Below are 17,861 nucleotides of genomic sequence, written 5' to 3'. Positions count from 1 at the left end.
GGTTGCCTTGTCATGGCAGATGGGCTCTCACAGTTTGAACAAAATATGCACTCACCAGCTCAAGATTTCAACTCCATTTTTTTCTTTTGATTTTCGTTTTTTCCTCCCACGTTCAAAAAATCATAACTCTTATTTATACATCAATGTAGCTATTTGAGGGCTTATTTTTAAGCGAGACATGTACTTTTCAATGGCACTAGGTAATGCACCATATAATGTACTGAAAAAAAACCCAAAAAACTTTCCAGCAAAGCTGACATTACTTTATTCTGTGGGTCAGTATTAGAGATGAGCGAGCATTGCCCTTAGCGAGTACCTGCCCACTCGAGAGAAAAGGTTCGGCTGCCGGCGGCGGGCAGGGAGCGGCGGGGGAGAGCGGAGAGGAATGGAGGGGAGATCTCTCCCTCTCTCCTCCCTGCTGACTGCCGCAACTCACCTGTCACCCGCGCCGGCAGCCAAACCTTTTCTCTCGAGCGGGCAGGTACTCGCTAAGGGCAATGCTCGCTCGAGCAATTGCCCTTAGTGAGTATGCTCGCTCATCACTAGTCATTATGCTTACGTCGATACAAAACTTAGTTTTTCTTTTGCTGTGCTACTTTTAAAAAATAAAATCTCTTTGGAAAAAAATAACATCTTCTGACAGCCATCATTTTTTTTATTTTTCTGTCGACATAACTGTGTGAGGGCTCATTTTTTGCAGGACATCCTGTAGTTTCTATTAGTACAGTTTTGTGACTTTTTGATTGCTTTTTATAAAAAAAAAAAAAATTCTTGGAGACAGGGTGTCCAATAAAAGCGCAATTCTGCTGTTGTATTTCTTTTCCCGTAAATATGTGTTGCTCTGATATTTTATGGACGCAGCGATAATTAAAAAAAAAATTATAATTATGGGAAAGGAAGCTGGTGGGGGAAAATTTTATTACCTTTTATTTTTTAATTAATAAAACTTTTAACAAGTTAAATCACTGTTAAGTAATGCAAAGAAATTGACAACCTGCAACCCACACAGTGGTACAAAATTCCCCAAACGGATTAAGACAAAGTGCTAAACCTTAAAGCATGTACAGTAAACCCCTGGAGGTGGGCCATTCAGGTACTACCTATGGTATTGCAAGTGTGAATTGCAATTATGCTTGGTCCCGAATTTTGCAACCCCTGTGAAGAGGGAAGAAGACCCTCATTAAAGGTCAATCTCCGATCCATTCCTCTCCACACTTCTACCCAATCCCCACCCATCCCATATACCCTCTATATTCCTCTATTCTCGTGATAGTGCAGGAGAACCTCCTAATTTTAAACCACTGACTGTGGTGTAACATTAGAACAGTGTAAAATCGAAAAACTAACCATAGGAAAAAAGAAAAAAAAAGACGAAGAAGAGGAAAAAAAAAAAGAAGGGAAATAAAAATCTAAAAGAACAGAATAGAAGGGAGGAAGAGTACATCATAATGCATAGTCTTGCATTTGTCCCCGTATTATTTGGCAGGACCTTGGCGTACAGCAGGATCCCTTTCTGAACAGTATTAAGGGCGTAACTCTGCTACTCTGCTCTCTAGTGCTCTTATGAGTTGTATAGGTTACGGAATTCCAGAGAATCCTGGAATTCGATCCAATAGAACAGGGGTGTCAAACTCATTTTCACCGAGGGCCACATCAGGCTTATGGTGACCTTCAAAGGGCCGATTCTCCATAGTGGCCCGATTGGTAATAAGGTCTCCCATAGTGACCAGTGGCGCACACTATTATACTATATATATATATATATATATACACATACATATACACACACACACATATATATATACATATATACACACACACACACAGGCGCACATTATTATATATATATATATATATATATATATATATATATATATATATATATATATATATATATATATATATATATATACACATATATATATATATACATATATACACACACACACACACACACAGTCGCACACCATTCTACACATATAGGCACAGACGCACACCATTTTACACATATACGCACGCACACACACGTGCATATATATATACACTTATATACACACACACATACATATACATACACACACAGGTGCACATACATATATATACACATATATACATACACATACACACACACACACACCAGGTTTTTGGTGAACTTCAAAGGGCCGACTGAAAGACAGTATAGTAAGGGGTTGTTCACACAAGCGTATTTGGGTACATAATATGCAGTGAATAGAAGCTATTGATTTCAATGAGTTCATTCACATGATGTATATTTTCACACAGCATGACCTATTCTGTTACATACTACGCACCACGATAGGCCATTGACGTGAATGGGTCGCGCAAATACGTGGTGAATGCGCAGGAAACCTGTGTATTCAATGCATATTTGCGCACCATCTCAGTGGGCCCATCTGTATTCTTTTCTGCGTGCCCAAATACGTAGGCATAAGCGATTTTTGATTGCGCAAATACGTAGCGTATTTGTGCAACCGAAATGCAATTATGCCCGTGTGAACGAACCCTAATAGTGACCCCCTATAGGGGTTGCAGTAGTCATAGTGACCCCCTATAGGGGTTGCAGTAGTCATAGTGACCCCCTATAGGGGTTGCAGTAGTCATAGTGACCCCTATAGGGGTTGCAGTAGTCATAGTGACCCCTATAGGGGTTGCAGTAGTCATAGTGACCCTTATAGTGGTCGAAGTAATAATAGTGACTCTCATAGTGGCCCCAGTAAAAATATTGACCCCACAGTGGGCCAATTAGTAATAGCGATCCCCACAGTGGCCCCAGTAGTTGTGTAGTAGAAGTCCGCGAGCAGCACTAGATCCAAAGCCCAATAAAGGCTGAGTGAAGAGCATGCAACAGCTGAAGTTAGCAGGAGACCGAACCTTACTCCTCAAACAATGGCCAAGTAGAAAGAAGTCTTCAGCAGCATAAGGGGTGCAAAAATCGTATAAAGATTTTATTCCTCCATCACAAACAGGTTAGCGGTCTTTCGGCCATCTTGACCTTTCTCAAGTGGCCCCAGTAGTAACAGGGTACCCCCCACCCCCACTATTAACCCCTCCCCCCGCACCAATATTAACCCCCACCCAGCAACAGTATTAACCCCCACCCACCCAGCAGCAATATTACCACCCCCGCAGCACTATTAACCCTCTCCCAGCAGCAATATTAATCCCCTTCCCAACCCGGCAGCAATATTAACCCCCTGACAGCAACAATATTAACCCCCTCCCCTTCCCAACCCGGCAGCAATATCAACCCCCTGCCAGCAGCAATATTAACCCCTCCCCCCGCAGCAATATTAACCCCCTCCCAGCAGCAATATTACCCCCCCTCCTTCCCAACCCAGCAGCACTATTAACCCCCACCACCCCAGCAACACTATTAACCCCCACCACCCCAGCAACACTATTAACCCCCACCACCCCAGCAACACTATTAACCCCCACCACCCCAGCAACACTATTAACCCCCACCACCCCAGCAACACTATTAACCCCCACCACCCCAGCAATACTATTAACCCCTCCCCCCGCACGCAGCAATATTAACCCCTCCCCCCGCACTAATATTTACCCCCTCCCAGCAACAGTATTAACCCCCACCCACCCAGGAGCAATATTACCACCCCACCCCCACAGCAATATTAACCCCCCTGCCAGCAACAATATTAACCCCTCCCAGCAGCAATATTACCCCCCCCCCCCCAACACACCAGCAATATTAACCCCCTCACCCCCGGCAGCAATCAGCAATATTAACCTCCTCCCAGCAACAATATTAACCCCCCAGTAGCAATATTAAAGGGGTTGTCTCGCGAAATCAAGTGGGGTTATACACTTCTGTATGGCCATATTAATGCACTTTGTAATATACATCGTGCATTAAATATGAGCCATACAGAAGTTATTCACTTACCTGCTCCGTTGCTAGCGTCCTCGTCTCCATGGTGCCGTCTAATTTCGGTGTCTTCTTGCTTTTTTAGATGCACTTGCGCTGTGCGGTCTTCTCCCTTCGGCAGCATCGGCGTTTTGGCTCCGCCCCCTTGTACGCATCATCGCGTAGCTCCGCCCCATGACGTGTGGCGGTTCCAGCCTCCTGATAGTGTATAACCCCACTTGCTTTCGCGGGACAACCCCTTTAATTACAAACTACGTCAGAGAGGTCCAAAATCCACTCATCACTGAGAAGAGGAAGGTTCAGAGTTTTTCATGACAACCCAGTAAGTCGCATTTTCTGCGGTAGTGCATGTTCCTTATTGTTTACAGTTTATAGGAAATTGGCGAAACCGCAGGAGAAATCGTTTTATGTGCTTACGTTCGCCAAGTGTGAATCCATTGTTCAAGTGCAACGTGAATTCTGGCGTGGATTCCAAAATTGTCTGCCACGTCACAAGCAAATTTACGAGTATCTCAAAAAAGTTGTTGAACTTTGTTGCATATGTAAACAGAAAAGCACTGGTAGCCCACGCATGTCTCATGAAGACGTGGAGCGTATCAGGCCGGCTGCACACAACCAGGTTGGATTTTGCACGTTAGAACCGAAGCACAATTCAACTCTGTGCCCGGCCGGGTATCCCGCGTTCTTGTCTTTTTTCTGTACTGCGGATGGTCCGGGTAGCTCGCTGTCAGACATGCACAGTACAGATTTTCCTGCGCCATTTCTAGGCGATGACACGGAACCCGCGACCTGTCTGCAATGTTAATTGCGGATGGGTCGAGGGTCGGACGTCATCCATTGACTTCAATGGAAGCAGTCCGTGTGGAAACCGCAGTAGAATAAAGCATGCTGTGCTCTTTCCTCTGCGAGCGAAAAAGCACAATTGCTTTCTGCTCGTGGGCAGGAAATAAATAAATAAATCGCTTTTCCATATCATGCTATGGGCAATATTTTCTGCAAAACCTAGAGGCTGACATCCACTCTGGATTCCGCTATGCAAAGCCGGCCTTAGAAGTGCTTTCATAGAATCATAGAATTGGAAGGGATCTCCAGGGTCATCGGGTCCAAACTCATGCTCAGGGCAGCATTCACCAAATTATCCCAGACAGATTTGTCCAGCCTTTGTTTGAACACTTCCATTGAAGGAGAACTCCCCACCTCCTGTGGTAACCTGTTCCACGCATTAATCACCCTCAACGTCAGAAAGTTTTTTCTAATATCTAATCTGTGTCTCCTCCCTTTCAGTTTTATCCCATTGCTTCTAGTCTTTCCTTGTGCAGATGAGAATAGGGCTGATCCCTCTGCACAGTGACAAGACGTGTCCATGGGAAACTGAGTCAATATCCTGGCAGGAGGCATTACTGTAGCACTTACAACCTGGGAAATATGCATTTTTAAAAATGACATGTAATGGGCAAATGTTTTGTTTTGCCCTTCTATATTACTACTTGCAATGAAAAAAAAAAAACTTGGCACAAACCCTCCAATGAGTTTGCATTCATATTATCAAATTGAGAAGAAAAAGACATCACACTTAATGAGATTAAAATCTAGATTACCCAGATTGATGGCACAGCACACACAGTTAATTACATGTGTTGAGATCTGAATAGTAAGTATTGCTGTGCTGTGAGTTTACAGGATGCTTCTTGAGATCAGGCACTGCCGTTAGCATCTCAGTGCTTACCTTTTCCAACAGCTCGTTCCTCATCTCCCCGGTATAACGTGCTTGTGTCTGAAGATGGACAGTCTTGGTCACTGGTGTGCGTTCCTTGCTGATTGTAGGTGTGCGTCCCGGAGCAAGAAACTGATTAGCCAAGGCTTTCTCAGTCGGCGAGGGCTGCAGCGAAAAAAAACAGCTGGTTACTGAGCGAGACATAAATCTAATAGAACAATGCACAATGTATTTGCTTCAATTAATAACACTTTTAACCCCTTAGTAATGGCCCTATTGCCCTTTTTACATCCTAGCTAAGTGGGCTTTAATCCTAGAGGACGTAAAAACATGCAACCTCTTAGGATTAAAGCCCTCTTAGCTGAGGATGTGACAGCTCCATGCTGTTGGTGCCCGCAGGTAGCCGACAGCCTGGAGTTGTCATCTCAGGCTGTGGAAAGTCCACCCCGGCAATGCGATCAATGCTATCCAATGGATAGCGCCGATTACAATGAAGTGAATAAAAAGTTAAAAAGATTCAGCTGCCCCGATTGATCGGATCCATCAGGGCAGCTGCGATTACTCAGCTTCCTTGTCCGTGGAGTCCCGTGGTGAACTGGTCCTCCGGGACCCATCGCCGCTCTTCTGCGCACGTTCGCCAGACGTATATCGCAGGCGCATGCGCAGAAGGCCAGGGGCCCGGCAAATTTGAGATCTCCTGGGTCCTGAAGGTAACCGGTAACCAGGAGATGTGACCGGAGACTGCGGTGACTGGTTCCGGGGCCAGGGATTGCTGCTATCCAATGGATAGCGACCCGGAAAATTTCAAATCCCTCTGCTCCTGGCTACCATGCGTAGAGATATGTCACCGGGGACGTGATCACTGTTATCCAATGGATAACAATGATCATTTAAACAAAATAAATTAAAATTTGGAAAAGCTTACGTTTCATCTTCCCTCATAAATCACATTCAGGAAGGAGGGTGAAATTACGTACCTAAGGCCCCCAGATTTATCCGCGGACCTTACCCCAACTTCTGTGCATGCACCTATCGCCAAAATGGCGAACGCATGCGCAAAAGCCATGGCTTGCCAGGGTAATTTAAAATCTCCCTGCTCCTGGCTACAGATGAGCATGGAGGCATACAGGTTCTGTATTGTTTCTTGTGGCATATCAATCCATATTTGCTGTAACCGAGTCTTTAGATCACACAAACTCGTAGGCTGTCGAAGTTGGCATCCCAGATGGTCCCATACGTGTTTTATGGGCAATAAATCTGTTGGCCGGGCAGACACAGGAAGCGTGACAATGTTGTGGGGCCATTCCTGGGACTCCCTTGTATTTGCGGCCGAGCATTATCCTGTTGCCTCTTGGAAGCCACCATGAGACAAACACGTGGCTGCAGGATGTCCTGAACATAACGCTGAGCTGTCATTGTTCTTTGTACCAGTACTAGGGGTAACAGACTGTCATATTCGTGATTGTTCTCAGTGAGAGAAATCAAGTAATCTTGTAGCTATGATGCCTTTTAATGGCCATTAAAAAGGTATCATAGCTACAAGATTACTTGGTTTCTCTCACTGAGAACAATCACACATTGCTCTACTGACTCACGTGGTACCAAACCTTTTTTTTTTGTTTAGACTGTCGTATGTGATGTCCCCCTCAGACCAACGCACCAGCAGGGGGCAGTGTGACGCTTCAAAAAGGCAGGATTAAGGCGCTCACCCCGAGGTCTCCAGACATGAAAATGGCCATGAGACCAAATGTCCTTCAGCCATGGTTCTGACAGACACAGGGGTTTAACGACTGCGCCACCTCTGTCTGTTGGTCTATCTAGGGTGTTCTGAGCTCAGTCGCCTTGTGAGTGTGCGCTGTTAAGGGCTCATTCCCACGAGTTGTATTTCACCGTGTATTACGCAGTGAATGGAGGTAATGGAGGTATATTTCCATTGATCCAGTCACATATACATTGCATGTAATAGTCGTGTGAAAAAGAACGCAGCATATTTTATTTCACTTCATCGCGCATCACATTATTATTTTAATGTTTTAAGAACTGTACAGCCAGGGATTCTGCTTGAACTGTTCGCCACCCACGGCTTGTTCTTCAATGTTTTGGGGACATAGCAACAGTCAATTAGTGCATATTACATGTCAGTATGTTACACCACTTAGTAAAGTATATGTTACTGTGGAGTCCCCAGTATATTTGGTGTATCCTGCGGTATTACTGAACTGTAGACCATTATATGCCCACGTGTAGCAGAGCCAAGGGTATACGCCCACGTGTGGCAAGGCCAAGGGTATACGCCCGCGTGTGGCAGGGCTTAGCCACTCCCCCCCCCCCACCCTGAAAACATAGCGATTCCCTGCTGCGGCAATGACAGCCGCGGCGGGGGTGGGGGGATCCCTTCAGCCCTGCAGGGATGCGAGGCTGTTCCCACGTGAAAGCACCTCGCATCCGGAGGTTTCCACGTTTTCAATAGAGCTGGCTGTTGTGCTTAGGGACAGTGAAGGTTCTTGTGCTCAATTAGCAACACTTTACTGTAGCTACTCTGAGCTGGCCTGACACCTCAGTCAATTTCCAAATTTATGATTTTACGGCGAAGGTGAGGATCTAAAGAATTCTGACACCAAAATTATCCACCAAAGGTCCTGCAAAGGGGTCAAAGTGTGGTGCGAGAAAAAGCCTGTAGGCTTATGTTAAATATAGCTGTAAAAAAAGGATTTTAAGGTGTGGTCTCAGCTAGAAAAAGTATAATAAGTGCACTGTATTCGGAATGTGAGATCATAGCTTTATGTTGCCTCCTCTGAGGCACAGCAATGCCTAGTTCTCTCCTTCTCCAACGATAGTCATGAAAGTGCCTGGATCCCAACAGCAGTGCCGTGGGTACTCTTCCTCCGCAGGCGTCTGAACGAGAAGGACCCACCCGCTGAGTATCTGAAGTACAGCGCTGGACACGTGGAGAGGCAAGAGAGGCGAGTATAGAGTCTGTTTTTGGGTTTTGCAATGGGGAACATGGATTTAAATAAAAAATGTGAACAACCCCTTTAGCAGAGCAATTCTGAAAAAGCAGGCTACACAAAAATAGTTAATTCCATTAACATGCATTATACACGATCTGTTAATGATTGCAGCTGCTAACGACTTCTCATCTTCAAATGTTTTACCAGAAATTTTTCATGCGTGATTTGGTATGTCTTAGCTTAATCTTTAATGCTATCTGATTTATTAACTTATTCAGAAAACTCAACAAAGTTAACACAATGGTGCCTGTTCCAACCTTTGGAAACAAAGATTAAAGCGCCTTTTATAGGGGGGGCTGTGATCATTCGCAGAAACATTTCCTCCCATTCAATGCCCTGTGGGAACAGTAGACAATTGAATGACAAATGATAATTTGTATATTTGTAATGGCTCACTCTTTCGTAGACATAAATAACGGTTAAAAAGCGATACATATAGTGCTGACGAGAACGTAAACTCTATGACAGGGAAAACTACTGATTGCACAAACGATCCTCTGTACCAAGGTTCAGCTGTCCTTGGGACCAGCGGGTCGGCTCTGCTCGGGACCCCATGCTCTATGGCTCTCGTTTGGAATTCTGAGTTACAACTATATGATAATTTACTTTATTACAGACAAATACTAACCACCAATTTGGATGATATGCTACTAACGAATCTTAATCAGCAAAGGTTTGCAAATCCATGACCTCTTGTTTCTTCACATTTAATATGCCCCTCCTCCATTTTTGATTTTGATGTGGCTTTCGACCATCTCTCGTGGTGTGATGGGGCTCACAAGGTAAAAATTTTGAGAACTTCTGGTTTATACAGAAGGAGGTTTTCTTTCTATACTGTTGTTAAGTGCTAGTTACTGGAAGTTTATCTGCCTGTGTACAAGGACCCAAGGTGGGGCATCTCTTACATTTTTAGGTTCATGAGCATGTCTCAAAATAAAATTACTTTGAATACTGACGATGTGGTTTGTTTGACTGCGGAAGTCTGCAATTGGCTGCAGCAGCCTGTAACGTCCCATAAACAGGCCGATTGCAGCCTGTCAATGGTAGACCCAACGTGGAGGACTAGAAGAGGAGACTATAGGATTTTTTTTAAAATTGTTTTTATACATGGGTAACAAAAGCTTTAAAAAATTTAATTTGGACAACTCCTTTAATAGGCTTGGAATTTCTATGATGTCATAATTGATGTTCCGTGTTAGTTTACTTTGTTACCTTTCAGCTGTCGATATTTTATTTCAAGTTTTTTTTTAAATTTTAAAATCAAAACACACAAAACTAAACGATCGCACAGGACCAGAAAAAGTGTTAGGAACGTAACAGTCAATTATCTTCAAAACAGCAACCAAGAACAAAGCTGAAGCATAGGCAACAGTGCGACAACTATTCCCAAACTCTATGCCTAAGCTATATATTTTAAAAGGAACCGCCTAAAGTACCACAAATTAACTTAGGGTGCTGTTAAGGCAGGTGACAAGTTGCCAGGTGCTGTGTTTATACACTTACCCACTTCCTAGTTCCTGCATCGCCGACCACTGAAGTCTGCTCACTAGACGGAAATCTGACTCCTTTCAGAGTCCAGTGCATGCGTTCTCCTATACAAATCTATGGGAGCTTGTAACTGCAGGCTGGGGTCTCATTAAAATCAATGGGAGCTACAAGTGCCGGTCGGCAGGCCATTACACCGGTTGGAGCAGCAGCTTCAACTCTAACCCTTGTGCATTCTAGCGCTGACAGTGGGCACCCAAACAGTTGATTAGCAGGGTCCCAAGCGGTCGACCCCAGGTCATCCATAGAATTTTGTGTGGAAATCCCCTTTAGAAAATGCCTATCTGCCAAACAATATACTGGGATATTCTAGAAAAGACTATAACAAACACATCAGCCAAGAAACACAATACATACAACTAGAAAATAAGGTCAACGAGAAAATAGTAATACATTTAAAAAAGGCAGCGAAAAACAAAAAGGAGGAGGAAAGAAAAAGGGGAGAAGGCAATGGGGAACCACAAACAAACGAATGGCAAGCTCCTACTATTACAGACATTCCCCAAGCTCCACCTACAAGGTAGAGACCAAGATAACAAGTTTTCAAAATTAGGTGACCTCATGAACTCCAAGCAAAAACCTAGGTGCTCTCGCCTGCACTGTACTGCAGCCAGCTTATTCTTATGGCACAAATAAGACGTCTCTCGCTGCTAGTTGTCCACGCCAGGAGAATGCGTTGAACGTCAATAGTGCGTGATAACAAATCTGGCTGCAGTCAGGCAGAAGCACAACAAGCTCTTCTTTTGTGAATCAACAAATGTGATGGCAACTTGAGGCATGTTAGCCACATTTTTCCAGCTTATACTATGGTAGACTGAAAACACCATGTCCCAGAAAGCCTCAACTCCGTCGCGGCCCGAATATATGTGTAGCATTGTACAATGCTCTGTTACACATCACGAACAAAACGCAAATAGTGAAGGGAATACACTATGAAGAAGAGACAGATTAGTACGATTACGGTCTCTCCGGACTCCTCTAACACCTTTTTGAAGTGCTTTTCTTAAACTGGCTCGCACCCAGGCATATCATCTCTGGGTTAGTACGATTACGGTGATGCCAAATTTTATTCCAGTTATTTCTAGGTTGTACTACCTTAAAAAAAATTATTAAAAAAGTTCTAGGGTGTCAGTGCAATTTACACCCAACTCACCTCGGACAGCACACCAGTCCACGTGCTGTCCAATATAAACTGCCAAAGCATATTGACATGCTTTGGCAGGTCCTAGGAATACAAGGAATTAAATATACAGCACATGGCGCTAAAATACGTTCGGGTGTAGAAGGCCCCAAAAAATTGCTTTTGTCGCCATATTCTCAAGCCAGTAACTTTTTACTTTTTCCGTGGAGAGTGGTAGCAGGTATTAAGGTTTTTTTCAGAGCCAGCTATAGGTTCTATGGATACTATTTTCGGCTACATACGACTTTTTGACCACTTTTTATTCTTCAAATTTTTTATTGTAGACAGGGTGACCAAAAAAGAGCAATTCTGGCATTGTGTATGTGTTTTCTGGCATCATTTACAAAACAAGACCTTCCCAAAAATGGGGGGAAAAAAAATTCAATTTCAGTTCACTTTCAATACATTACATGATACATTAAATGGTACCATTAAAAAAAAAATATATGCAGCTAAATCGGTGGAATAATGAAAGATTTATGGACGTATTCCGTGCTGGATGACCTCTGAACTCTTAATACCAATAGGATTTCCTCAAACTCAAGAATGAACCTTTTATCGGAGGGTCACACCTCTGCTGGGGACAGGAAACTTTGAAAAGGAAGTAACTTCCCCAGACGCTGACGCGAGATTTCATTAAATGCAGGCCAGAATAAGAGTTAAGCTGGTTCAGGAATGGCTGTGCACTGTCAATATGGAAATATTCTTCACTAAAAATATCTTCTACTTAAATAGGATTTTTCACAATTAGATTTACGCTTTGCAGAAAAGATTCTGAACAGGTTTTAGGATTTTTAATTAAGCAGCTCAGTGTGTTATGGGAATAACAAAAATGTTATATGGAGTTCACCCATCTCAATAAAACGTTTGGTACTGCATTAGCCAGAGGAACTAATTACTATTGCTCTCATTAAGATATACAAAGTAACATTAGCGATTATAGCTTTTATTGGGCAACAAAAAGAAATTGTTTCTTTTTATGCATCAGAGGAAAATGAACACCTAATCATAAAGCTTCTCAAATGTAGAGATTGTCTGTAACATAGCAGAGGAGGGTCAGGGAAAATGATTTTCAGGCAGTCATCCTTGTGCAGGATAAGATGGAGTTTTATATATTTAATGTTTGTAAAAAATTTTTTTTAAAAAGCTAAAATGAAGATTTTTTAAAACTTTTTTTTTATACCCATAGGAAACTAACTTCCAATTGTTTGATTCCTTATTCGGCATAATGAAATGACCTGGACATATCGTTGAGCTGTCATTTTCCCTCATATCATAACTTGTCATATGCGATGACCCCCAGACAATCACACTAGCAGTGGGGGCAGTGTGACATTCCACAACAAAGGCAGGATTAAGGCGCTCACCTTGAGGTCTCCAGTCATGTACACTGCCATAGTCAGCGCCTAAACTAAACCTGCATTCATTGCTGAAGACAACCCAGTTCAACTCCGTATTGTCCAGTTTCATTATTCACAACACCACTGCAAACAGAGGCGATATCCGTAGACATAATGGGTGCCTTGAGATCAAATGTCCTTCAGCCAATCACCTGGAAATAGTTCTGACAGACACAGGGGTGTAACGATGGCGCCACCTGTCTCTGGATGGCGGACAATTAAACCATTTGAACCGCTTGTGCTCGTCAGATGAGTAGATGATTCTCTCTACTGGTGGTCTGTCGGAGGTGGTCTGAGCCTGGTCACCTTGTGTGCCCCAACACATCCACTGGTCCCAACACCTAACAGTCTGGTTAGAAGAGCCAAGGTGGGGGACAATTCATCGATACGACCATCCGGCTTCTCACATCCTCATTATGCGCCCCGTCTCAGACTCAGATAAGAGATTTCACCCCGTTACCAGCGTCGTAGAGACGTCTAGTGGTCAACAAGCTCTACAAGGAGCCTCTGAGAGCCTTTAATAGGCCATGGAGCAACCACTTTTAGGGCCTCAAGTGGCAAGATCGTTCATCTAATCACACCACAACTCTCAGCATTAACATGCAGTGGGGGAAAAAAGTATTTAGTCAGATACCAATTGTACAAGTTCTCCCACTTGAAAAGATGAGAGGCCTGTAATTGACATCATAGATAGACCCCAACTATGAGAGACATCATGAGAAAACACATCCAGAAAATCACATTGTCTGATTTTTAACGAATTTGCAAATTATGGTGGAAAATAAGTATTTGGTCACCTACAAACAAGCAAGATTTCTGGGTCTCACAGATCTGTAACTTTTTCTTTATGAGGCTCCTCTGTCCTCCACTCATTACTTATAGTAATGGCACCTGTTTGAACTTGTCATCAGTATAAAAGACACCTGTCCACAACCTCAAGCAGTCACACTCCAAACTCCACTATGGTGAAGACCAAAGAGCTGTCGAAGGACACCAGAAACAAAACTGCAGCCCTGCACCAGACAGGGAAGACTGAATCTGCAATAGGCAAGCAGCTTGGTGTGAAGAAATTAACTGTGGGAACAATAATTAGAAAATGAAAGAGATACAAGAGCACTGATGATCTCCCTCGATCTGGGGCTCCACGCAAGATCTCACCCCATGGGGTCAAAATGATCACAAGAACGGTGAGCAAAAATCCTAGAACCACATGGGGAACCTAGTGAATGACCTGCAGAGAGCTGGGACTAACGTAACAAAGGCTACCGTCAGTAACACACTACGCCACCAGGGACTCAGATCCTGCAGTGCCAGATGTGTCCCCCTGCTTAAGCCAGTACATGTCCGGGGCCGACTGAAGTTTGCTAGAGAGCATTTGGATGATCCTGAAGAGTATTGGGAGAATGTCATATGGTCAGATGAAACCGAAGTAGAACTGTTTGACAGAAACACAACTCGTCGTGTTTGGAGGAGAAAGAATGCTGAGTTGTATCCAAAGAACAGTATACCTACTGTGAAGCATGGGGGTGTCAACATCATGCTTTGGGGCTGCTTCTTTGCAAAGGGACCAGGACGACTGATCCGTATACATGAAAGAATGAATGGGGCCATGTATCGTGAAATTTTGAGTGCAAACCTCCTTCCATCAGCAAGGGCACTGAAGATGAAACGTGGCTGGGTCTTTCAGCATGACAATGATCCCAAGCACACCGTTAGGGCAACGAAGGAGTGGCTTCGTAAGAAGCATTTCAAGGTCCTGGAGTGGCCTAGCCAGTCTCCAGATCTCAACCCTATAGAAAACCTTTGGAGGGAGTTGAACGTCTGTGTTGCCCAACGACAGCCCCAAAACATCACTGCTCTTGAGGAGATCTGCATGGAGGAATGGGCCAACATACCAGCAACAGTGTGTGCCAACCTTGTGAGGACATACAGAAAACGTTTGACCTCTGTCATTGCCAATAAAGGATATATAACAAAGTATTGAGATGAACTCTTGTTATTGACCAAATACTTATTTTCCACCATAATTTGCAAATAAATTCGTTAAAAATCAGACAATGTGATTTTTCTGGATGTGTTTTCTCATGTTGTCTCTCATAGTTGAGGTCTACCTTAGATGTCAATTACAGGCCTCTCTCATCTTTTTAAGTGGAACTTGTACAATTGGTCTCTGACTAAATACTTTCCCCCCCACTGTATCTGCCTGAGATGGAACTGTATGGCAAGTTTTGAAGCAAAATGACAACTTTTAGCGGGGGTAGTGTTTTTTTTTTTTATATTTACAAAATGTGTATATGTATATAGCACTCTTTTTCGCTATTATATAGGATGTGCCATTATTTCATAGGATTTAAGTTCGGAATTTGTTAAATCAGGATTTGGCTACTTAATCCAGGGAAACGGGAACAGCTGTAGAAGGACAACACACTTCAGACACCGAGATCAGTCTCAGTTCTCCATCTCCAGCAGGTAACTGGCAGGAAGGAGGATGATTAAGAGCTCCTGTCCACGGGCGATTGTGTATTGCGTTATTTGCGGCGATAATTCAGCCGCGAGTAACGCAGTGAATGCTTTCCATAGCGTTACTATGGAAAGCACAGCCTCCTGTCCACGAGCGCAGAATCATAAAGATTCTCCGCTTACGGGACTCAAATCGCAGCATGCCATGATTTGCCATGATTCTTCGCGGTAGGCCTATCTGTCAAATAGGCTCACCGCAGAGAACTGACAGTTCTCTCCCCTGCTCCCGGGCAGCTAAATATCGCTCACGATATTCTGCCTCACCCATTAACAGGGGGCTTAAGTCTTCAGGATCTTGGCTCCCTAGGGTGTATGCTAGGAGCAGGACACTGAAATTATAGAATGAGGTTTCTGACTGGATTATGGCCAATCTGTTGCATCTGCAGAGAATGAAACAGGTTGGGTAGGTAGGTCCACTGGACTGTGTACTGTAATGGTAGTTCCATTATGGTGGATTTGAAGATGGAAAGGGTGTGCCCAGGTGTGAAACGCTCCTGACTCCCTATTCTCCATGGGGTATAAGAGGCATCACACCATGAGTGCGCGGTTAGAGATGTCTGGTAAGAGGAACTTTGCCCCGTGAAAGTCCAAATGTCCGGACTCCCAAGCCTTGTGCATTATTTGCTCCTTAAGGGTGTAATGATGGCCTTCAGATAGCCCTGCACTCTGTCGAGCTCAATGCATTCTATGGGGGGGCATACCCAGGAGTACGTAGAATATGGCGACCACGGTTGTGTTTTAAATCACCTTTGCATGTGGATTCGGGGACTCTATGAGGTCTATATCTCGGTCTCAGTTTAACAGACACAAGATTTTATAACAAGTCTCTGTATATGCTATAGTGATAGTTTTTGTTGTTTATTACATAACAAAATAGTTCCTTTGTGTTTACATGTACGAATGTTTTTCATGTCTTCAGTATACTTTTATTTTATAAGTTTTTATCCTGTTGTGCCTCTGTCTTAATGAATTCTGTATCTGCACTCCAGATGTTTCAGCAAACTTATTTAGTTTAAAAGAAAACAAAAAAAAACATGCCGAACCTTGTTTTTAAAAAAGCAAGGGTCAAGGTGCATACACAATTTGCCATCAGATGCTCTAGACATCAGAAAAATGTGCTCGTATCCAGCATATGTTAGCCATGCATTATTGTCTCTAGTGGGTTGGAATCTTCCGGTTTACATGCAAGATTATGATGGCCACAGTGGCAGAGAAGGGTAGCAATAGGGGACGTACTCCTGCCAAGAGAGATAGTCTGGCCTGCCCACGCAACGCTCACTGTAGATCAGTGTGTAGAAAAAGTTCAAACAGTTTTTTTGAAAGTATGAATTGATAAGGAAGTTCAGCAAACAATGTTTTAAAAAGTACATTACTAGAGATGAGCGAGCACGCTCGGTAAAGTGAGTTTCTCGAGTGAGCCTCACTCATCTCGAGTAACTGCCTTCTCTTCCGAGCGGTGGAAGGTATCGGGGGGTGGGGGTGAAAGATCTCTATCAATCCCCCCCCCCCCCCCCCCGACCACGCTCGGAGGAAAAAAGGCAGCTACTCGAGATAAGCGAGGCTCGCTCAACTCACCTTACCGAGCATGCTCGCTCATCTCTATACATTACTTCATTGTTTTATTGGTGTAAGTGGTTTTATAGCCACAGAACTGACAACAGGTTTGCTATAAATATGGGGAATAAGCAGTCTGAGTACCGTTTATAGAATCTGCTGATGAGACAGTATGACCCCGGGAGTAGGACTGGCGATTTGAATGAAGATTAAAAAAAATAATAATAAGAAGAAAATAATCAAGAGTTTAAAGGGGTTGTCTCGCGAAAGCAAGTGGGGTTAAGCACTTCTGTATGGCCATATTAATACACTTTGTAATATACATCGTGCATTAAATATGAGCCATACAGAAGTTATTCACTTACCTTCCCTGCGCCGGCGTCCCCGTCTCCATGGCTCCGTCTAACTTCAGCGTCTAATCGCCCGATTAGACGCGCTTGCGCAGAAGGGTCTTCTGCCTTCGGCTCGGTCTGGCAAGAGCGGCGTTCTGGCTCCGCCCCCTTCTACGTGTCATCGCGTAGCTCCGCCCCATCACGTGTGCCAATTCCAGCCAATCGGGAGGCTGGAATCGGCACATGTGACACAGCTACGCGATGACGCGTAGAAGGGGCGGAGCCAGAACGCCGCTGCTGCCGGACAGACCCGAAGGCAGAAGACCCTTCTGCGCAAGCGAGTCTAATCGGGCGATTAGACGCTGAAGTTAGACGGAGCCATGGAGACGGGGACGCCAGCGCAGGGAAGGTAAGTGAATAACTTCTGTATGGCTCATATTTAATGCACGATGTATATTACAAAGTGTATTAATATGGCCATACAGAAGTGCTTAACCCCACTTGCTTTCACGAGACAACCCCTTTAATCTCTTGATTTGCAGTTTTAATCTAGATTTTGTTGGTTTTTTTTTTTACTAAACAAGCTAAAAATACCAAGATGTGTTTACTCGTATCGGACACGATTAAGTTTGATTTACGCAGAAGCAGTACTCATGGCATGCCATATACACGCCAGTGCTTGTCAGAGTTTTTCC

At 43.9% G+C, this 17,861-nt stretch overlaps 1 protein-coding gene across 3 annotated transcripts in view; it reads right to left on the bottom strand.

Moving 5' to 3' along the window:
- USE1 (unconventional SNARE in the ER 1) overlaps positions 1-17,861 on the bottom strand; it is an 86,444-nt gene that overhangs the window by 10,703 nt on the left and 57,880 nt on the right. For all 3 annotated transcript variants that reach the window (XM_066604556.1, XM_066604557.1, XM_066604558.1), the window contains exon 4: positions 5,637-5,789. In XM_066604556.1, the coding sequence (XP_066460653.1) occupies positions 5,637-5,789 (153 nt within the window). The remainder of the gene's footprint in view (positions 1-5,636; positions 5,790-17,861) is intronic.

The sequence above is a fragment of the Eleutherodactylus coqui genome, chromosome 5 (assembly GCF_035609145.1).
Source record: "Eleutherodactylus coqui strain aEleCoq1 chromosome 5, aEleCoq1.hap1, whole genome shotgun sequence".
NCBI lineage: Eukaryota > Metazoa > Chordata > Amphibia > Anura > Eleutherodactylidae > Eleutherodactylus > Eleutherodactylus coqui.
The sequence above is the reverse complement of the archived record's forward strand: the minus strand, read 5'-3'. Positions and strand labels throughout refer to the sequence as shown.